Below are 21,777 nucleotides of genomic sequence, written 5' to 3' on the forward strand. Positions count from 1 at the left end.
CTTCCCTTCTCTTCCCTTCCCTCCCCTTCCCTTCCCAAACCTTCCCAAACCTTCCCAAACCTTCCCTTCCCAAACCTTCCCTTCCCTTCCCAAACCATCTGATTTCCATAGCTGGTGACACTTTAAATTGAGACTTGCAGCCGACACTCGAGCCCTGATTTAACGAGGCAGTTGTTGTGTGTCATTTAATAAACACCAATTGTATTAGAACTTCTTTGCTGAGCAGGAGCAGGGCCATGACAGGCCCAGCTCACCCCAGCCTGCTTTTCTCCTCAGCCAGGATGGGACTCGTGGTCATTTAGCAGTTGGTTCAAACACAATGGACTGTCTTCCTCCCCCAACAGAGCTCCACTGCTCCAGGATTCCCATTCCTGTTTCCTAACGCATTCCCACTCTGTAGGTGTGTGTGGGAGTCTGAAGGGCTGTGCCAGGGTGTGTCTGGGCTGGCTGTGGAAGGAGTAAATCATAAAATGGTTTGGGATGGAAGGGACCTTAAAGCCCATCCAGCCCCACCCCCTGCCATGGGCAGGGACACCTTCCACTGTCCCAGGTTGCTCCAAGCCCCGTCCAAGCTGGCCTTGGACACTTCCAGGGATGGGGCAGCCACAGCTTCTCTGGGCACCCTGTGCCAGGGCCTCCCCACCCTCACAGGGAAGGGTTTTTTCCCAATATCCCATCCAAGCCTACTGTTTTTCAGTTTGAAGACATTCCCAAGTGCTGAGTACTTCTTCAGTGCCTGTGCCTGAAGAATTTTTGGAAGGGTTTAATTAATAATTCCCACTCTTCCATTTTATCTGCAGCACCTTTGGCCCTTTTTTCAAAGTTGGACCAGACTTGGCTTCTACTTGGCTTTACAGGGAAAGGGATCCAGGCATCTGGGACTTTTCCTCTCTTTCTTTTTCTTCTGGATTTGATTTTTTTGGGGGTGGGCATAGGAAGAGGTCCAAGGGACAAGGTCAGTCCCTAGATTTGGAATATCCAGTGATTTGGGGGTTTTGGATTTTGTTCCTTTTTGTGTGCGAAGTCTCTCATGCGGTGACACAAATAAATAGGAGTGGAAATGGCTTTGTTACCAATGGCCAAGTCCTGGTTTGTACCTGCAACACCCTCACGCTGCAGCAGAAATGCAAACTGGGATCACTGTGAGTTGCTGGGACATTTTAAAGAGCAAAATATTTAATTCCATTCAACACTCCCTGAAGAATTTATTTTTCTCTCTTTGTAAACAAAGGGGGGGAAATATTGTAGTTGGATATTTTATTTTCATTATTTTTTGTTACAAATTGCAGTGGTTTACTTTCTTTTGATCTTCCCCTCAAAAGTTTGTATTTGCACTTGCATCCCTCACCCACTTCCTTTCCATTTTCATTTATGCCATTTGAAAGGCTTTCTTTCATCTGAAAGAAAATGTCGTTTGTCTTTTTCATAACATTTATTCATCACCTGCTGCCCCCTAGTAAACCTTTTATAGAAGAACCTGTAATACAACGCAGAAGCTTAGTTGTATTTTCATTACTGCTGGTTGTGTGTTCAAAGGTAGAAACTCAACATTTTCTATTCTCAGCTCTCCCTCTCTGTCACATTTTTGTGGTGGCACTGAAACCAAGCTGATAAAACTGCTCCCACCTCAATAAAACTTCCTTGTATCTGCCAGGGAAAGGCCTATGGATACACAAACCACCCTGTGGCACTAATGGTTTGAAGGTCTCATTATTGTGCCTAACTTGTTACAAGGCTGGCTGGCTGGGGATCCTTGGCTTTGGCATGCTCAAATTCCTGCTCCCCAATAAACTTCTGCACTAGCTCAAGTTTTAACCTTTATGGGGCTCGTTTTTCCAGGCATAAGGTGAGAGGTGGCAGCCCTGCTGTGCCTAATGCATTAAAGAAGGTCACAGAAATCTTTGAAAGAGGAAGAATATTGCAAAAATAAGTCAGATTTCTGCTTTTTCTGTAGGTCTGACCCTGCCCTGCAGCTTTGCTGGTGGTGTCAGAGGGCTCAGGGTGCTCAGCTGTCCCTGGTTCAGGGAGTTGCTCTCTGCTGGAGAAGCTCCTGACTCCCGTTTTTTCGTGTGTGGACAGGTTTTCCTCTCCACATGATGACCAGGGGAGAATTAATCAAGTGGGGACTTTATGAATTAATCAGGTGGGGGCTTTATTCCTGCTGACCCAAAGGCACCCCCAAAGCTCAGGCTCCAGCTGGGATGTCCATTAACTGCACTTGTCCTTCACCTTGCAGAGTTCCAGACTGTCTCCTGATGGGGCAGGGACAGGAGGAGACGGGACACGGAGATTTCCTGAGGATCTCTCAGGTGCCAACACTGACACTGGTGTGAACCCAGGGCAAGGCTTAGGGCAGGGAAAGCCCAGGTAGGGCTCTTGTTTTGGGGGTCCAGCCTTTCTGCTTTGGCCATGGCTCAGCTCTGCACCCCTTCCCCAGGCTCCCAAACTTCCCACCAAGGTCTCGGTTCCTCCCTGAGGAGGGATGGAGAGGAGAGCTGTGCCCAGGGAGCTGATCTGGGCACTGAGCGCGGGAATCCCAGGATGCAGCGGAGCAGGAGCCAGGAGATAACCAGGGATGTATCATCGCTGCCGGCACTTAACACGTTGTGAGATCTGGCAGCTTGTTTGCGGGGCTTTAACCGGCCTCTCCCGTCCCCTTCTTGTCACTGCCCAGTCCCTGCCACTGCCAATCTGTGTCCTAATCTCCATCAATTAACAGGAAACACTTTTGCTCCCCCTCCCCGGTGCAGACACCCACTCTGGAGCCCGGGATAAAGAGGGAAGAGCCCCCCCAGCCTCGACCCTCTCCCTAGCCTCACTTTGCACTAACTCAGCGCAACCAATTAGGCATCTGACACCCGTACGGGCTGACAAATTGTTTCTGTCATCTGCTTTCTGTCTTTCATTAAACGGGAGGCAGAGGGGGGGAATTGAGGATGGAGGGGGGCTGGGAGATGTGATCTCCCATGCTTAGCGAGGCCAGATACATTAATTACAAAACGGCCATTTGCAGCATGAAAATGCATTAATTAAATTTATGCAATCATTATCTTTAAATAGTCATATCTTTAAAATAATCAGCCCTTCCTGAGTCTTCCCTCTCCTCCGCTAAGTAGCTCTAATCCCTTTTCCACCATTTATCTCTGGATCGGCAGTGGTTTGTGTGCTTTTAAACTTCTGTGTGCAGGAGATGCCTTAAAAACTCTGCTCCAGTAATGGGAGGGGGTGTTACCTCCGCTTTTGCCCTTGGCACTGCAGCGAGGGGCACCGCTGAGCAAGCTGGAGGATTTGCCATTTTTTGGAGGCTTTTGATCAAGATATTTTCATAAAATAGAGCTCGTAGCTCAGTCAGGAGTTAAGGAGTTAATGAATAAAGTTCTTTGCTTGCATTTGTACAGGAGAGCAAAAGATGTGCTCTATCACATGTCCACTTAGGAAATGCGTTGCTGTTTTCCTTTGGAAAAGGTTTAATTTTAATGAGGCAGGACCCTTCCCTTTGGCACAGACACAGCTTTGCCAGCAGACAGTTGTCTTCCACCAGTGTATTTTTCCTTCATAAAAATCACTTAGTTCAAGGCAGTCAATGATGTTCAGAAGAAAAGCAAGGTTTTAAAAATAGCCATATTGCTACTCTGATGCTCAAAATCACTTCTCGGTGGCTTCATATTGTAATTCTAAAAGATCTTTTATTTTGGAGTAGCTACACACGTGGCCAAAATCAAATAGTGCCAGACAAAAAAGAAGTGCAGTTAATGACGTGTTAGCCCAGGAGCTTCTGCTTTTATACTTTATTGTTCAAAGGCTTCCCCCATTTGTGATGACTACACAAATAATCACTGCAAACTTAGCAGACCCCAGGTACAGGAGAGCCAAAACACCCAGGGAAGAATTAATCTCATCCCCTGCTTAAGTAAGCACCTATAACACCACAGGAAAACTCCAGTCCAAATAGCTTTTAAAGAGCTGGAGGACTCAAAGAGGGATAGTGATCTAAACTCCAATCCTTTAGGGCTTTCTTATCACTTCTGGTTAAAGATTTTGTTCTGCTCTTTGTGTGCCTGCATCGTTTTTAATAAATCCTGTATGGTTTTTCCCCCTATCTGTAATTCCTAGTGGGGCAATGCCCAATTAGACAGGAGCCAACACAGTGGTGTTTGCATCCAAACCTTGGGTTGTGTTCAGAGTTATGAGTTTGGGATTAGGACCAGGCAGAATTTGAGGGTGGATTTGATGGGGAGGGAATCCTGCTGGATTTCTCCCATCTGAGGGGCAGAAAGGAGCTCTGGGGACTGGAAAGGGAAACAAACAGCAGCGTGTCCTGCCCAGAAAGTCCCCTCAACAGTCTGAGCGTCCCCAGCCTCCTCTTGGAGAAGTGCATTATGGAATTATAAACTGTTTGGATCCAGCACAGCAGGAACAGTGTAAAGGTGATTACAAATAATGAACACAAAGAGCTCATTTGTCCCTGGACTGTCCCTGAGAATGGACATTTCTGGATAGAAGGGAAACATTTTGGAGCAACATAGGGAAAGAGGTGGCTGGGTTGGAATACCTGAACTGTGAGAATAACTAATGAATAACTCTGTGAGAGCCAGTGTTTTCAGCAAGGATCCCCACCTTCTATTCTACTTTCTCTTCTTTGTTTGCACTGATGCCTCCACTCCAGTGAATTCTGCTCCTCGGTGGATGCAGCTCCATTACCCCTGATTTCTGAACCTGGGAGGTTCATGCTTGGCAAAAGCAAACAGCTCCCTGTGTTAAAACGCGGCAGTGCTCCTCCCTGGCAGTGGAGCTGGAAGAGAGAACACGTGGATATGCAGGGCTGGAAAAGGCATTTCCCTGGGTTTAGGGGCTGCGATTTTCCTGTGTGTGAGGGAAAAAGAGGTCCTGACTTTAAAAATTCATCCTCAGAAGATCCAAACTGACTCAAGGCGCTGCCAGACGGGATCAGGATGTGGCTTATTCTTTCTTTCGGGTGAGCTGGAAAGAGAAACCCTCCCCTTAAAAAACGCGGGGAGCTGGGAGAGCAAGGAAACGTGGAGCTGGCAATGGGAAGCACTCGCGATTTTCCCTTTCTTCCATTCTTTTGCCAGCTCGAGTTATTAAGTGTGAGGTGTGAGCTTGGTCAGCCCTGCTGAACTTATCGGGGTTATTTCATCTCCCCACGACCTCTCCCATTTACGCCGGGAGCCCCGGAGGCACCGGCTTTGCTTAACTGGTGTATCTTACACTGCAGTTAAGCTGGACCTTAACTGATTACAGCCCTTGATTGATCAGAGAGAGAGGGAGGGGAAGAGAAAGAGGAGTCCTGGAGCAGAGCCGGGACTATCAGTGCACGGAGCAGCCTTGCCTGGGGCTGGGATGTGCAGCTCGGGGATTCTTTGTAGTGCAGCTCCTTTCACATTTATAGAGGCTCCCCTCCACTCTCCAAAAAGAGAGAGAAAATCAGGCGCGGGGGGCATGGAGAGGACTCAAAGGACCTCAGGAAATCTTGTTTGGAAGCAGTAAGTCAGCCCCAGCACTCCATTACCAGTGTCCGCGGGTGGCTGTGATAGAGAGCGAGCCCAGAGCAGCTCAGCTGAGAACGGGGGAGTCGGAACAGAATGAGGGAGACAAGTGGAAAGGGAGGAGGGGAAGAGGAGACCTTTCTGTGAATTTTGGCTTGTCTTTGTTAGTCTCTGCTGCTGTGAGGCTGCTGAAGAGAGGAATAAAAGGAGTTTCTAAAGCAGTTTTAATTTGCTGGGACCTGGTTGTGCTGCGTGGTCTCCTTTCCCTGCCTTTCCTCACAACCCAGCCATAGATTTAGGGTTGATTTAGCACGAAACTTCGGATATGTTTGTTAATTTCTTGCTATTTTGTATCTCTCTCCAAGCCCCAAAAGCTTTTCGTTCCCTGTCTGCCATCAGCAGGTCTGAGCTTACCCAGGAAGGCAGAAGAAAAGACACAAGCCCAGCCCATTTCCCGACCCAAAACTAACCCGAGTGCTTCTGTTGATTTTGGAAATGCTTGGGGATTGGAAACGTTAGGAATTCCAGTTTTCCATGGTTGTACCTTCCTGCTTCCTCACCCGAGGTGACTTTGTGAGTTCCAAAACTCCACACAAGATTCATATTCCTGCAGTTAATTCCATGTGTGAAGTATCCCAGAGATGCTCCATATTTCAACAGAGAGATTTTCCCATGGAGACCTTCCTTTCCAATATATTCACTCGGCCTTCACAGAGAAATGTAGGATTAAATATATTAAAGAAGGGAGCAGCATCAAGGTGGAGTTTGCCTGTGGTGACTTTGCTGCACAGAAGTCAGGGGGATGGGGTGGCTCAATTTGCTGACCAGCACATTTGGGAAACATTGGCCTTCTTTTGGTTATTCTATATAAAATATCTTAGCAATTCCAATTTAATCAGGTAAAACCCTTCCTGCTTAGGTAACATCAATCAAATAATGATGCTGATGGTTGGTAAAGCACAAACTGGCAATTTTCAGGAGGGGGTTGCTCAGCAGGGCATGAAAATCAAAGCCCTTTGATAGTTTTGAGATGTCAAGGTGCTCATTTGCCTTTTTGCTTGAGTTTCTCCTGTTTCTGGGAGGGAGGAGCCCATGTCTTCTGGTTTTCCTTGTTAGTGAAATCGATGCCTGTAGAACCGGGACCCCCTTTACCTCCACCACCCCACACTGGCACAGCATGGCTTTTGATATCCTCTCTGGCTATCCAGCCAACTAAAGCCTTTTCCACCTGCTCTTATCTCAGGGACAGCAGAGTTTGGTGCCCTAATGCCAGGGATAGCAGCTCCTGTTTCTAGATCAAGCAGCTTTTAACGTAATTCCTGTTCACAGTGATTCCTCCACCCTTCCCCTCCAAATTCCACTTCTCCCACAGGATTTCTTAGAGCCTTTATTGGATCTATGGCCCCGTGGAGCTTCTGGTTCCCTTGTGGCATTTTCACTGCGGAAGAGCCCCCTCCTCTTTCCCACACCATCCACACTCAAGCCATTTCTCTCACCCCTGTAGTTAAGACATTCCCATTCTTTTGTATAGCTTAGAAACTTTTCTGTAGACCTTCTCCATAATTTGTACATCTCTACAGAAGCAGGGTGCCCAAAACAAGATGCAGTGCTCCAGGTGGAACCTCACCATAGCCTTGAACAATCAGGTAATAACTTCCCACTACCTTTTTTCCCGATCCCCCCCTCGTGCAGCCCCCGTTGCTCTGCTTCGCTGCAGCTCTCCATCACATCCCCAGCTCCATCCCACTCCCAGTATTCCCTGAGCCCCCTCCATCATCAATGTGTGGCAGCTTTTCATCCATCCAGTGAAACAGGGTCATTTTAGGACACGAGTGCTCATCTCCATTTCACCTGCTGTGTCCCAGACCCTTCCCCTGCGGCACTGGAACATCCTGCAGATGTTTGAAGTCACTGGAAGGCATTGATGATGTTTCTGGGTTTATTGTTTGCTGCCAAACTGCAACTGTTCATGACCACTTTGAGGGGGTCTGGTTTGATCTGTCCCAGGGGAGTGTAGGGAATGAAAGGATTCAGGAACACTGCATTGTGTTCCCAGGTTTCCACTCTTTGCGTGGCCACCACACATTTTCCAAGGGACTGTGGAAGGTTAACGTAGGAAACAGAGGCATTTCCTCTGTAGAGCAGCAGCCACACCAACCCTGGAGTCCTTCCATGGCAGGAAGGACTTGTGAGATGTGTGAACTCCACTGTTCTCCTTAGCATGTGCTGATGGATGGATTATAAAGACCTGGGCAGATGAGACAGTGGAGCATCAGGTTCCTTAAACTTTAATCCCCACAAAAACAAAGTAGAGAGTTAAGTCACATCCTCATTTCTGGCAAAAATGAACCAGGGCTGCGCTTAAAGACAGGGATGTTGTCCTGAAAGGAGGCTGATGTGAATCACAAAATCATTAAGGTTGGAAAAGATCTCCAAGGTCATCAAGTCCAACCTTTGACCAAACACCACCAAACCATATTCTGAAGTGCCAGTTTGCTCCAAAATTTGGTTGGAAGCGATATTAGATGGAAGGGACTGCAATTGCCCATATCAGGCATTTTCTAGGTGCAGAAGTGCACAGCACTGTCTGGATCCTTGGCCTGATTGCAACAGCAAATTTGATGGGTGCACTTGCTGGTTTGGTTTGGAATACTGGGATACAACTCAGCTGGGTCTAGTGGTTTAGAAAATATTCAAAATTAATTGCTTGGTTTTGTGAGTGCAGTGTTAGTGATTGCTACATAAGTCATTTTAGTCCTACCTAGGGGCATATTTGCATATATTTATCCTCCTTTCAAGTGAAGATCTTTGGGGAAACTGTATTTATCTCCTCCTAACTCTTTCTTTGGCTTTCAGTAGTCCTACAGTCACATCTTCATTTTGTTTCCATTTAATGTATGTATAGAATAATCAACTCTTCCTCTTCCCACCAAGTGAAAATGAATCCACAGAGATCAAAAAGCATTAATATGAGGAAGGGCTGCCTTCTGCAAGGGAGGGGGAAAAGATTAGGTGAACAGGCTGCAAAAGAAAGATGGGAAAGATTAAGCTGGGTCCCCACCAAGCAGCTAAAACCAATCTTGAAGGACAGGGCATGACTGACCCAGAGCAAAAACTGAATCAGCCACAAATGACAGAGGCCTCATGGAGGAACTCCGAGGGGATCATTAGCCTGGTCCATGTTGTGAGTAAATCCCTAAGATCCAGCATCTTTCCCATCACAGCCATCAGGCCCCTGGCAGACTTTCCATTCTGTTCTAACACCACAGAAGCTGAGACAAAAAGAGGTTTCAGCCTCCAAACACCCCTCACAACACAGAATGTCCCAGTGCTTTTGGCCTGTTGTGACATCAGGTCATCCAAGTGACCACATTTCCAGCCTGTCCCAAAGAGGGAGGATTTCGTCCCATCCCTAGGAAAGCAGTACCACAGCCTCAGGAATACTACCCCCCTGCAGGACACCCTTCCTCTGGTTTTCCCTTGTTGTTTCCTGCCTGGTATCCAGTCTGAAATCCTCTGGGACCACCCGGCAGCTCCTCTGGAGTTGATGCCCTTCAGCAAGTTGCGAGTCTTTCCATCCTCCCTTTATTCAGGCTCAGCAGTTTCTAGACACAGCATTTTCCTAAGGCAGCCTCTGATTTTGGATGCTCTGCACTGTGTCAAATTGAGTGTCCAGAAATGGAGACGCCACAGAATCCGGGGTCACTCTGGAAAATGCTGTTTGCAGGCACGTCCTACCTCCCCAATGGCTTTGTTTGCTGGAGTTTGATCTCCTCACAACACCTTCCTGGGCACGGGGCACTGCAGGATCACAGGGTGTGCATAGAAAACCTGTCAGGTCCAGGACCTGATGTCTCCATCAGCTGGGGGTCTTAGCAAGCTGATAAGGCAGGGAAGAAGATTTAGGGACTCTGAGGATGTCCCAGAGAGGTCTGCTGGGGCAAGGTTTGGTCATGGAACTTCTCTGCTCCCTCCCCGGTGCTCTCAAACCCTTCTCTCTGTGTTATCACTCCCCATCACTTGTCTGCCCCTCGAGCCCCTCCTGCCCCCCCAACACACCCAACCATCCCCCCAACCTAAAATCTGGATCCTGATTGCACAGATGGAAGGTCCTAATTGCACTTCCCCTTCCAAAGCCGCCTTCGTTTATCATAAAGGGTGCACATTTCCCCTGCTACAGTTTCCACGACCGGAGGCCCTGAGGGCCAGCTCAGAAATGGAGGGAATTAATTACATTTTTTTAACTCCCCTTCTTTTAAAGTATGGGAGAGAGTGATGAAACGTCCCGGGGGGGAGCAGGGGGGAGCTGCAGAGATGAGGGTAGGGAGGGAGGCGGCAGCAGGAGGTGAGAGGGGAACTGGTTCTTTCATCCAGGATGGTCTTTGTGCATTAACCTTGGTCTCCCCAAAACATTGGGACCCCAACCCACTCTTCCCATGACAAATGACCTCTGGAAAGGGCAGAAATAAGGCTGAGGGCTCCTGACACTGTGGCTGTTGCTGACTTAGCCCAAAGTGTGAGCCTGTGACTGATCTGGGACAACAGCAAAGGGAAAGGTGATGGGGAAAGGGGGAGACAACTGATGAGAGGGAGGGGAAAGGCAAGGCTGTCAATCACAGTGATGGACAGGGAGCAGATTTCCCTCCAGATAAAACCTTACAGATGTGAAGAGTGCATTGATTTTTAGTTAGTGATGATAATGCCCCAAGAAGTAATAAATTATAAGAAAGCAAGGTCAAAAAGAAAAAGGAAAAGGACTTTACATTCTTGAGGAGGGGATTTCTCCAGATGCCTCAGACTTTCCTCAGTTCAAAAGTTGCCTGGAAAGTGAGTTTATTCAGCTGAAAGAAGAAGCCAGATAACATGGGCTGCCAGGGCTGGAGGGCCCGTGCAGGGTTATCTGTGCTGGGTGGCCACGTGGTGGAGAGGGAATAGAAATCTCCGGTTCACTCTTGTTATTCCTGACACCTTCATGTCCTGGGGTGGCCAAGATCAGATGCCACTCTCTGATAAACCTGAGCAAACAGAGTCTCAGGAGAGCTCGGCCCCCAGTTGCTCTCAGAGTGCCTGGAAAAGGAAAATCCTTCCCCTGATCAGTGCTGAAGAGGAATCCAAAACTTTTGGGGCTCCTGGCCCAGCTGAGCCCCAGAGCCTCTGTCGGGTTTCAGCTGCAGGTCCCAGCCCCCCACATCCACGGGAGCATCCACAGGGATGTGCATCCCCAGCCACTCTTCGGCCTTGTATCTAGCCTGGAATCACCGTGAGGAAACACTCATGCCCTTGTGTTTCACCCTGGATTTCCAGAGGGAAACTCAGCCTGTCTTTTTCAGCAAGAGGTCTTCGGGTGGGCTGAATTGTCCTTCAGAAGCGTCAGTCTCTCTGTGGAGGGATTCTGGAGGATTAGCAGAGACTGGAACTTCACATGACTAAGGTTAGTTGAGCTGAGTCCGAGCTGAAGTGACTTGCACAAGCCCTTGTGAGTCAGTAGCAGAGCTGGGATTAGAAATCAGTCCTGATTCTGACTGATTAAAGCCAATTACTTTTTTTAGCAGGATTTGTACAAGTGTCTTCTCCGATCCCTGAATCTGAAGAGTGTGAATCTGGGTTTCATTTACCAGCATTGCTTTACAACCCCCTTTCTTTTAGAAGGAAGTGTTAATGTGACTTCTGCTTGCTCCAAGAGTCTTTTATTTTCTCAGAGTAATATGAAGCAGCTGACTGACTCTTGGGGAGATGGCCAGGAGGGAGAGGACTAGAAACCCTCTGCTCTATGAGTGATTCCAGTTGCCCTTCTTGTTACAGTGCACGAAATCTTTTCTGCACCTGCGGGGCGTGGCAGGGCAGGCAGCACATCCAGAGCCAAGCAGCACTTCCAGATCTGGACAGCTCAGAAATGGAAAGGAAAAACAGCCTGGCTTTGTGCTGCCTGAGCTGGAGCTTTCAAAAGATAACTCATAATTCATACATCTGTGGCTTTTTGCATGTTTATTGTTTTTAACATCAGATTCTGCTTGTGAATGAAAGCCAGTCCTGTCTGGTGGCTGCTGTGTGTGTGAGCGTCCTGGATGCCCACCAGGGCAGAGGTGTGACACCTCCAGCCCAGGTGATGCCAGAGCTCTGAGCTCTGCCTGCAGCTGCTGGGATCAGGGGATCTGTGGCTGAGCTGGATCAAAGTTCATGACCTGGCTTTAGGGGAAGGCTACAAATAACTTTGCAGCTGGAAAACCTACCTCCAGGCTGCACTTCCATGATTTCCCCACTGCATAAACCCTGAGGCAGAGGTGTTTATGTTACATCCACCTAGGAAAGCATGACAGCCCTAATCGTGTATTAATCCACTGTCTTGCATATTTAAATGCAATTTCCTTTCTTCATCCCCCAGTCTTTGGGCTGTCATGGGGCAGGGAGTTCCATGGGCACATTTTGGCAGAGTTAGGGCTAAACATCTTCATCCAGATACCTCGAGGCTTAATGGCTGTGATTAGCTGTGCCTGGAGGGGCTGGAGAGCTGGAGGTATTTTAGGCCCTGTCTAACCCCACGGTGTAGAGACAGCTAAGTCAGTTTTAACTTTTGGAGACCAGTAGCAAACTCTAAGCTCAGTGCAGGCTGAAAGCCCAGGAGGATGAGAGGCTAAATGAACCCTGTCTGAGCTCTGTGCTGCTGCCACTGTGCTGCTTTTACTTACCTTGTTCTTGTTCAAAGCTCATTCCTGTGTCTCTGTTCCAACTGCAGACAAACCCCGTGATCGGGGTTAGATTGATTTTCCAGGCTTTTTAATTAACCCCCTCCCACTGCCTCCTCCTCCTCCACGGGGTTCCAGCCACCCCTGCTCCCGAATTCCCCTCCCAGACAAATGCCTGGGAAGGATCGCAGGCCGGCCGAGCCTGGAGGTGGTTTTACATCAAGGGAAAGCATCTTTGCAGGACTCCTGAGTCCTTCCGGGGGGAGGAGAAGCTTTAGAAAGCAAAGGCCAGTGTGGAGCTGATCCTTCAGCATAAGCCCTGGCTCCGGCAGGAAGATGAGGGAGGAGGGATGGGGAAGGTGTCGGGGTGAGCAGGAAGGGGAGACTCTGCTCTCTCTATACAACCCCTCTTGTGTCCTTCCAGAGAATGTAGCCCCTGCACAATAGCTCACCAGGCCGCTGCTGGGGGATAAAGGGCTCCTTTTACCACTTGCCAGGATCCAAATATTTCCAATTTGCCACTTTAATTGATGTCAATAAGGTTATGCTAAATTCGGAGATTTTGAGCCGCTCGGCATCTGAGCGCTGGCCGGGCCCCCCGAGGGGACCGTCCCCTCTCCCCCCGCCCTTCCCCAGCCCGGGGATCAACCGAGAGGCATCGGGAGTTCCCTTCCTCCTGCAAACTCTTTACACTCGGAACTCGGCAGCCGCGGGGCGACTCTGCTGATTGCAGAAGGCGATTGCATTAAAGCCTGGCGGGATCAGGTCCCCGTGTGAAGGGCAGAGCTCACTCGCAGGAACAAATCTGGCATTTTTGCTGCAAAAGAGGAAAAAAAATAGTTCATCTGTTTCGGGTCTCAAAGCAGCAAGATTGGTTGTGTGCAAATTTAATTACCTTTTCAAACCAAGCACTGCACTGAAACGAGCTGGACCAGGACCTGTTATCCTTTAACATTTGAGGGTAGAGAGAACTTTGACATTTCAGTCCCTAAAGCTGAACCTTCATCAAAGCCAGAAGGGTTTGCATCTGCTTTGTTTAGGCATCTTGGCAAAGCAAGCCCTGCTCCAACTTCCCAAGAAAGGGGCTGTCTACACTGTCCCTTTCAGAAAATATGGATTTTTGCTCCCTGTTTTATGTGTCTCCTCTTCTGTGCATAGGAAGGGAGGGGTGCCAGGTCCTGGCAGTTCCTGTCGAGCAGGTTTGTCCCAAGTTTATTCCATTCTCCAGTGCTCCTTGCACAGCAGATGCTGTGGCAGGGCAGCAAAAAAACTGACCAGAGACTGAGTGTGCTGTGAAGGAACTTCTCCATTTTCCCTGTTAAGGGCTTTCAAATAAAATGTCAGGCACAGACAAGCCAGCTGTGGGGTCTGTCTGGTGTTATTTGGAGGGAGCAGACCTTCATTCTCCAGCCTGGCCAAACCTATTCTGATACAGTATTTTCCAGAGCACCATTAGATGTAGGTTTTTTCTCCCTAGTTTGCATGAAGGCAGCTGCACCCTCCCTTTCTCCTCCAGCCATGACGTGTGGTCTCCTGTGTTTCTCCAGGTGATGAGCATCCTGAGCAATCCCAGCGGGGTCCCTCCCCAGCCCCAGGCCGACTTCTCCATCTCTCCCCTTCACGGTGGCCTGGACACCACCAACTCCATCTCTGCCAGCTGCAGCCAGCGCAGTGACTCCATCAAGTCTGTGGACAGCCTCCCGACTTCCCAGTCCTACTGCCCTCCCACCTACAGCACCACCAGCTACAGCGTGGACCCAGTGGCTGGATACCAGTACGGACAGTATGGACAAAGTAAGTGCTCTGCTCACATTCCCCCTGCATGGGGAGCAGGAGAGGAGAGGGAGGGAGCACGAGAAGGTGTGGACATACCACACCATCTTATGTATTGGAAGGGATTCCTGTGGAAATCTGTCCATCTAGAGAGAAAAAGGGAGTTTATTCACCAGACGTGGGTGGAGATTGCTCCTCACAGCTTCCCCAACACCTTTGCAGTCCAGTTCAAAAGTCCCAATTGAAATATTTTAGGTGAAACATTTCTATTACCAAAGGATGACTTCCAGCCCCCTCTTCTTCTCCATCTCCAATTCTCACTTCTCCAAAAGCCCTACAGCATGTTCACCCTGCTCAGCCAAAGGAAATCTGGGATTTTGATGCCATCCCTTGGTGATGCCGAACTCTGTGTGTCTCTTCCTCCCCTGCCCTCCCCAGGGCAAGGCTTGGGACCATGCTCAGAGGTTTTGCTACAAAACACGATAATCCGGCACCTGTCAGCTGGGCTGGGATTCTGGGAGACCTGGAGTGAGGCTGGAATTGTAATCCTGAACCTAACTGAAAGGCAGAGGGACCCTGGGAGGGTCTGTTCTGCTGCAGGATCCTGGGTCAGCCTGGCAAAGGGCTCACCTGCTGTGTTAAACCAATAACGAGTGTGCTGGTGTGAGACACTGAGCCAGGGGGGGTTAAAGGTGCATCCTCTTCCTCCGGGAGTGCTCCTGCTTGCCCAGAGCTTGTCCTCAGTGACCTTTCCTTCCATTTGGCTGTGGCTTTTTATTCCGCTCTCCGTCACAGCCCTTTAATGTCTTTAACTTCTCCAGCTAAATGAGAACCGGCTGTGGCTGCAGACGGGATCAATAGCAGCTTCCCCACACCCCTCCTTTTTTTGTTTTTCAGGAGTTTGATCTGTGACCCCTTGACCTTCCCCTCGCTTCTGGATGTGAGGCTGGACACACGTGCTATTGATAAAAATCTTAAACAAATTCCAATACCATGTATTTCCAATAAAGATTCCCTTGGGCAAGACGTTAGTCACACCCATGTGTGTAAAAAATAAAATAAGGAGGACGAGCTATGTTTTCTGGGAGAGAGAGACTAGCAAAGGAGGAGGAAAGAGAAAAAAGGATTTGTCTTGGTTTGCTGCAGGAATTTTCACTTGGGCCTCTCCATAGGCTGATGAAAATCTCCTCACACAGCTCTATTTATGTTTAATTTGCCCCTTTTTCCTTTTTTCTCTCACTCTGTTTGTAATAATCTCTGCAAGGAAAGAGTTTTCATTGGTAATTAGTCCCGTTAGAGCAATCACTTACATGAGGCTGACCTTGATATAACAACATTTTTCCTGTCTTTCTCAGTTCATGTTGTATCATGCTAATACATGATACTTCTAATTCCTCCTCCTTTTTAATTCCTCACTTCTTTTCAAATGCTGTTTAAATGCCCATCAGTGTGAAGTGACCTCCACAAGATCATTTATTTGTGTTCAGTTCAGATCATGGTTTTTTTCCTTCTCTGATGCACCAAAAAAAGTATCAAATCTCTTTTTAGTGAACAGTAATATAATAAAAATGGGGGGTTGTTATGGTGGGGGCAGGCTCTGTGTAACAAGGGACAAAACCAGGGCTTGGAATTAGGAGCCTTATGGCTTTGTTAGGCTTCAGACCTGGCCTGCAGAGAATCTCTCTCCCCTCTTCTGTCCTCCTTGTTCTCTGCTTTATAAACACAAACCCAGACACGCTTTCTCTTTCATATAAGCAAATAAACACCCAAAGTACTTTCAGTAAATTTATGGGTTTATTTTGGCTTCTGCCCTATTGAACCAACAAACTCTATCCTTGACTTCTGGCATGGGATACCTTGGTGCCTTTGAACTCTTCCCATGGGCACTACCCACAGAAAGCAATATTTGGAGTTCAGTATTTTTTTTTCAGGATAGGATTGCCATCAAATTTCCAATTTCTCCCTGACAGGAGAGTGGAGGCAGGTGGGAGTCAGTCTCTTCTCCCTGGTAACAAGTGATAGGACAAAAAAAAGCCCCAGTCTAAAATACCACCAAGGGAGGTTTAGGTTGGATACTAGGGAAAATTTCTTCATGGAAGGGGTTGTGAGGCACTGGCACAGGCTGCCCAGGGCAGTGGTGGAGTCACTGTTCCTGAGAGGATTTAAAAGACGTGTAGGTGTGGCATTTGGGGCCATGGTTTAGTGGTGAACACAGCAGTACTGGGTTAATGGTTGAACTCAATGGTCTTAGAGGGCTTTTCCAGCCTTAATGATTCCATGATTCTCAGATTTTGCTCGGTACTGCTCAGGGCAGAATGACCAGCTCTGACCCCTCAGCTCCCTCCTTTCCCAAGCTCCCCATGGATTCATCCGGAGCACAGGGGACAACGGGAACAGTCACAACCACACCCTGTGTGAGGAGGGACATTCCTCTGCACCTGCAGCCTCTCAAGGACATCATTTGATGGGCTTACCTGAAACATCAGGGGACCAGACTGACAAGGTCTGGATGAGAGGCAGAACGTGGGCTCTAATCCTTTGGCCACCCCCCTTGTAGGCAGAGACACCCCAAGGCAACATTCCAGAGTCCGGTGTCCCAGGAGCACCAGTCCATCTCCACTAGCCTGACCGCTGCTTTTGGGCTCTGTGCTCCCTCCTTGCAGCCCTGGATAGCTCATCCTATGCCAAGCCCACTCCCTTCCCTCTGGCACTTGCCCTGCCTGCAAGGAGCAGGGCTGCCAGATTAATGTGGTCCTGGCCATTCCCAGAGGCCGGAGCTGTGTTAATGATGCTGGTGATGGAACGCAGAAGCGTGAAAGGAATCCTAATAGATATGACAAGTCTAATAAGAATTTGTGTGTGGAAGGGACCTCCTCTGGGGCAGGAGGATGACAAGACGTTGATGGCTGAAATTTGTTTACTCATTGGCACCGATTGTACATCTCCTGCCAGCTCCTTATTAATCTAATTTGAGACATTACAGCTAGGGAGAGGGAGAGACTTTGACTGAAGCTCAGCTAATGAGCAGTGTCACCATCCTGCCCCCATCCTCTTCCCCCTCAGACCAGGGGGCAGCTGGGTGAGCTGGGATGTGCCATCGCCTCAGGAGCTGGGGCTGTTCCTCACCCGGGGGGGGGGGACAGGGAAAGCAGTTTCCCTTGGGAGGAGGGCAGGCCCAGAGCTCCCAGAGCTGAGTCAGCACCCAGAGGATGAGTCAGGTCCAAGCCCTGTCCAGGCTTGGTGTGCTTCCACTGAAATCTCTGGAATCATTTCCACACTGAGAGCAGGAGCTGCTTTGTCAACAGGGAGCTGAGCCTGGAAGGTTTATTCCAAGCCTTCTGCTCAGGCTCATCTTCAGGCAGCTCCCTTGGAAACAGCATTTTCCATGGCAGAGGTAGAATTTTAGCTCTTTTCAGTGGCTTCACAGAGAGGTTTGGGGGCCCACAGCAGCACAGGGCACTGCACACCCCTTAGTGTGCTGAACCCCTGCAGGGTCTCTCCTGCACGTGTCTGTGGCAGGACCATCCTCTGTGTGACCTCCTTCAGGAGAGCAGCAGGACCCTCGTGCCTGTGCCAACCACTGGGATGGGCCCCTTTTTGTGAGAGCCTGTTGGTTACACACCCTTCGGTGCTGAAAGTCACGGCCACTAAATGCTAATTTTGGGCTGTTTTCTCACCCTTCCTCTTCTCCCCTCCTCCTCAGCTGCTGTTGATTACCTGGCCAAGAACGTGAGTCTGTCAACGCAGCGCAGGATGAAGCTGGGAGAACATTCCGCCGTTCTGGGCCTCCTACCAGTAGAGACAGGCCAAGCTTATTGAAGAGTCCAACTGTGCCAACAACCTGCTCCAGCAACTTGGAACCACTGGAGAAAATACCACCAGCCTTCCAGGGATCTGCCTGTACCCGGACCCTACTCCTTCCCAATTCCCTTCCACCTCCACCAACTTGAGCTGCAAAGGAGACGGGAAAGAGCGGGAGGGCTCTCCAAGTATCCAGTTCCTCCAGAGCACTCCAGAGGCAGCTGTGGCCTCTGTGACCTGACTCCTCCTGTGGCCAGAGACAGCAGGTTGGGTACATTTATTAATCCCAAGTTCATGCCCTCCCTCTACTAAACTACCTGGCCATGGCATTTCGCCCACACTTAAGGACTTTCCATTCATATAGGTAGTTGGCATAGTCAAAGCCAAATTGATTTTTTTTCTTTTTCTGTAAAAAAAAGAGAAATGTTTCATTTTGTTTCCTTTTCTTTCCATTGCTGTAAATTTGGTGAATGTATAGGAAGGAATAACCAAGCTGATCATTAAGGGTGATACAAATCAGGACCACAGAAGACCTATGGACCAAATATAAAAACTTGTTTAAAAACACAAAGAACAAATCACAAAGACAAACAAACCCAGAAAAATATATATTAAAGTGACAGGAAATTTCCCCACTCCACTCTACCCTCCGTTCTCACTGGTGGCCTCCCAAAGCAGGGCCAGGTTGCTGCTAAGCAGGGGCAGGATGGAAATCCATCCAGCCTGGGACCTTTGGAAAATGTAAATGGCTGCATGAGGGCTGGAGATGATGGGCACAGGCACGAGCAGCATTTACTTTTCCTTTTATGGACCAATTTAGAGCTGACCGTCACTGAAAGGACGTGGGCACCGGGAGCAGCAGGAGATGGGACAGCACAGAGGAAGGGCAGCGGATACACCCCAGAGCATAGGAGCTGTTGCTCATCTGGTTGAGAAGGGTGAGGGCTGTTGGTGGCCCTTCCTTCTCTCAGCAGGAGAGGAGTTGGCCCTGAGAGCAAAGACAAGAGAGGGCAGAGTCAGAGGTGTTTGTGAGCTCAGTGTGCAAAGCCAGGGTCTTCTGCAGGGCTCACCTGAAAGGAGACGGTGCTTGGTTTGGAGGTGCTTTGCCGCAGTCTCTCACTGAGGGATGGATGTGGCCTGGGGTAAAAGGGACCTGAAGAGCCTTTCTAGCAGCAGCTTGGAAGGAAAGGTGCTCTCAGATGCAAGATTGTACTTCTTTATACTGCAGGAAAAGAATTACCTTCCCGAGACATTCCTTATCCTTTGGCTGCCAGGAGAAATGTTTGCCCCATCCCTCCTCCTGGCTCTTCCCACACCCATCTCATTCCATGTACTCTTCTGTACAACTTAGTCTCTTGGTCCCTTCCCTCTGCTTTCCATTTTGGTGGTAGAGCCTCTCTCTTTCTCTCTCTTTCTCTCTCTTTCTCTAAGCCAGACCTTGTTCTGGATTTGTCACCTCACTCTTCTCCAGCAGTGAAAAACAGTGCTCTCACTTTTGTGTCACCTCAGTGCACTGCTCAGATAAGCACAGTTTAAATAGTTTCCCTTTTGCATGTGGGGATGGGTGATCCTTGATGATTCTTAAGCAGATATGTAATATTATGGATTTTTTCCCCTCACCTTCCTGTGTTGAGAGATTCACTTGAAGACATTTGATGTGGAGAGGGCAAGGAAAGCTGCCCCAGGGATAAACACTGGGATGCACAGAATCTGTGCCACCAGGAGCTGGTGTGTGAAGTCCAGTGACAACAGGCAGTGTTTGTGTCATCCATGGGCTGTTGGAGTTTATCATACACTTACTGTTTGATATTTCTAGGATAATGAATGTCTGCTTTTGGTCACTGGTGATAAAGAGGGACCACGAGGTGGGATGAGTCTGGCCTGGGTTGTTAAAGGAGACACTTCCCACTTGCTCTCTTTTCTGTTGCTGCTTCTTCCATTCTTCCCAAATAACCTGTTCCTGTTTTTGCAGCTGAAACAACATTTTTCTGGGGAACTATCCCCTGCCTTGCTCCAGCATCATTTATCATGAACCACCAAGCCACTTCCCTTGAGCCATATGGAGAAGTACCTGTCCTGGCTGAAGCAGGGGTTGGTTTCTGATGTTGCCCAGCATCCTCTTGGAGCCACATATGGCTTCCATCAGCTTTGCTTTACGGCTCTGACAGAGCCAGCTCTACATTCCCAAAAGCATTTTCATACACCAACTTGGCCTCTCACATGGATGTGTCTGTGCAGGAGCCCTGTGAGAGGTGACATCTGCATCCTGAGGCTGATTCCTGTCCTTTATGCTCCACAAATCCCAATTCAGCTTCTGCTTGTCCAGCTCTATCACACACCAAGCTTCTCTCTAGTTGTGAAAAACATTCCTTGGATCACAAAGCTTTTGAAGCACTTGCATTCTTCATTCCCTTTCTCAGGGCAATCTGTGGCACCTACAGCTGCTTGAACAGGGACTGATTTCCTCCAGGTGACTGAGTAGCCAAAACTCCCTGGACTAGCTGTGTTACCTGAAGGACTCTCCCTGCTTCGGTCTAGTTTGAAATCTTGGAAAGCAACAAAAAACCCACTGGTTTATAGTGTTTACATGTTAGAGCTGATCCCTGTTGAATTCCAGTCCTGGCTTAAATGTCATTCCCAACAGTAACCTCATGCCACACATGAAGTGGGGAATCAAGGGTGTCTCCATGATGGACACCAGTGAAGGGATCAATGACTGAAGCACCTGCTTGAACTTGTTCCTCTGTCTCAGCTTCCTCCTGCCAACTCCTTGCCTTTAGCCAACTGCTAAAACAACAGAGCCCACCATTTTCTTACACTGAACAGTATTTAAGAGGCCAAATGCTGATGATTCCCTCCCTGGGAGCACCCTTAAACCTCCATCCTCATTGCCACTGGAACATGGGGTTTGTAGCTGGTGATCTCTTGCCCTGTTACTGCTCCAGCCAGTTGTGATCCCTCGTCCCTTATACTGAAATTCCTGACCCAATGCATTCCTTGCTGCCTTCTGAACCAGAAGGAAAGTTCCACTTTGTCAAGAGAATTGCTTGTCCTGCTCTTATCTCCTCTGTTCCCTTACCCACCCTGCTGTGCACACACATCTCCAGGGATCCCTCGCCTGTGGACGGTCGGTCCTTGCCACACGCGTTCGTCGAGGAGGACTCAACCTGAGCTCAGCACCCAGTGCAGGACCCAGAAATCAAAACCATTAAAAAGAGGGAGCGCTGCAGAAACCTCTTTGCCAGTTACCTTCACCAGAAAGTCCATGGCCACCTGGGCACTGCTGTAAATAGGATTCTTAGAGGACTATGAAAACACCCCATGCTTAGCACAAATAGCTCTTCTCTGACCTTTCCCTTGTGGTCGCACTTTGTACATTAGTTGGAAATTTGGTCATGTGCTGTATGTTTATAGAAAGTTGACATTTTTTTTATACTAAAAAACACAGTGAGTGCCGTGCTAGTTTAAAAAAAAAAAAGAAAAGAAAAAAAAAGGAAAACCCCAAAAAAAAGTAAAAAAAGGGGAAGGGCGATGAACTGTAGAAATTTACCTATTGTGTGTTTTCGAAGTACATTCCAGAATCTTTGGGGGGGGATGGGTTTGATTTTGGGATTTTTTTGTTTGTTTGTTTGTTTCTTTGTTTTAAGGTACGTTCATGTATGAAAGTCAAAGTATTTTTTTGTTTTGTTTCGTTTTGTTTTTTGGATTGCCAACCTCAGTTCTGCTGAAAAGAGACAAACTCAGGGGTGGGGTGGGACGGGAGGGGGGGACAGAACAGAGGGAGGTACCTTGGAGGTGAAACAAAACTGAGCATGGAAGAGTAGCAGTGGCAGTGCTGGACAGCAGGCATTCACTGGAGAGTTGGACTCGTGACCCCTGGGGGTCCCTTCCAAACCAGAATATTCTGTGATTCTGAAACTATGTCAAACCAGACCCGAAATCAGACCCTGAAGAACATGTGGACGTGGCCGGTTGACACCGACCAAGCAGAGACTGAGCAGATACTCAACTCC

At 48.6% G+C, this 21,777-nt stretch overlaps 1 protein-coding gene across 2 annotated transcripts in view; it reads left to right on the forward strand.

The window, feature by feature from the left end:
* Positions 1–21,267, forward strand: part of PAX7 (paired box 7) — a 106,262-nt gene extending 84,995 nt beyond the window's left edge. For both annotated transcript variants that reach the window (XM_027668068.1, XM_027668067.1), the window contains 2 exons: positions 13,738–13,984; positions 17,667–21,267. In XM_027668068.1, coding sequence (XP_027523869.1) covers positions 13,738–13,984; positions 17,667–17,782 — 363 coding nt within the window. In that variant the 3' untranslated portion in view covers positions 17,783–21,267. The remainder of the gene's footprint in view (positions 1–13,737; positions 13,985–17,666) is intronic.
* Positions 21,268–21,777: the final 510 nt, after the last annotated feature.

The sequence above is a fragment of the Corapipo altera genome, unplaced genomic scaffold (assembly GCF_003945725.1).
Source record: "Corapipo altera isolate COAL_440 unplaced genomic scaffold, ASM394572v1 80, whole genome shotgun sequence".
In the NCBI taxonomy this organism is placed as follows: Eukaryota; Metazoa; Chordata; class Aves; order Passeriformes; family Pipridae; genus Corapipo; species Corapipo altera.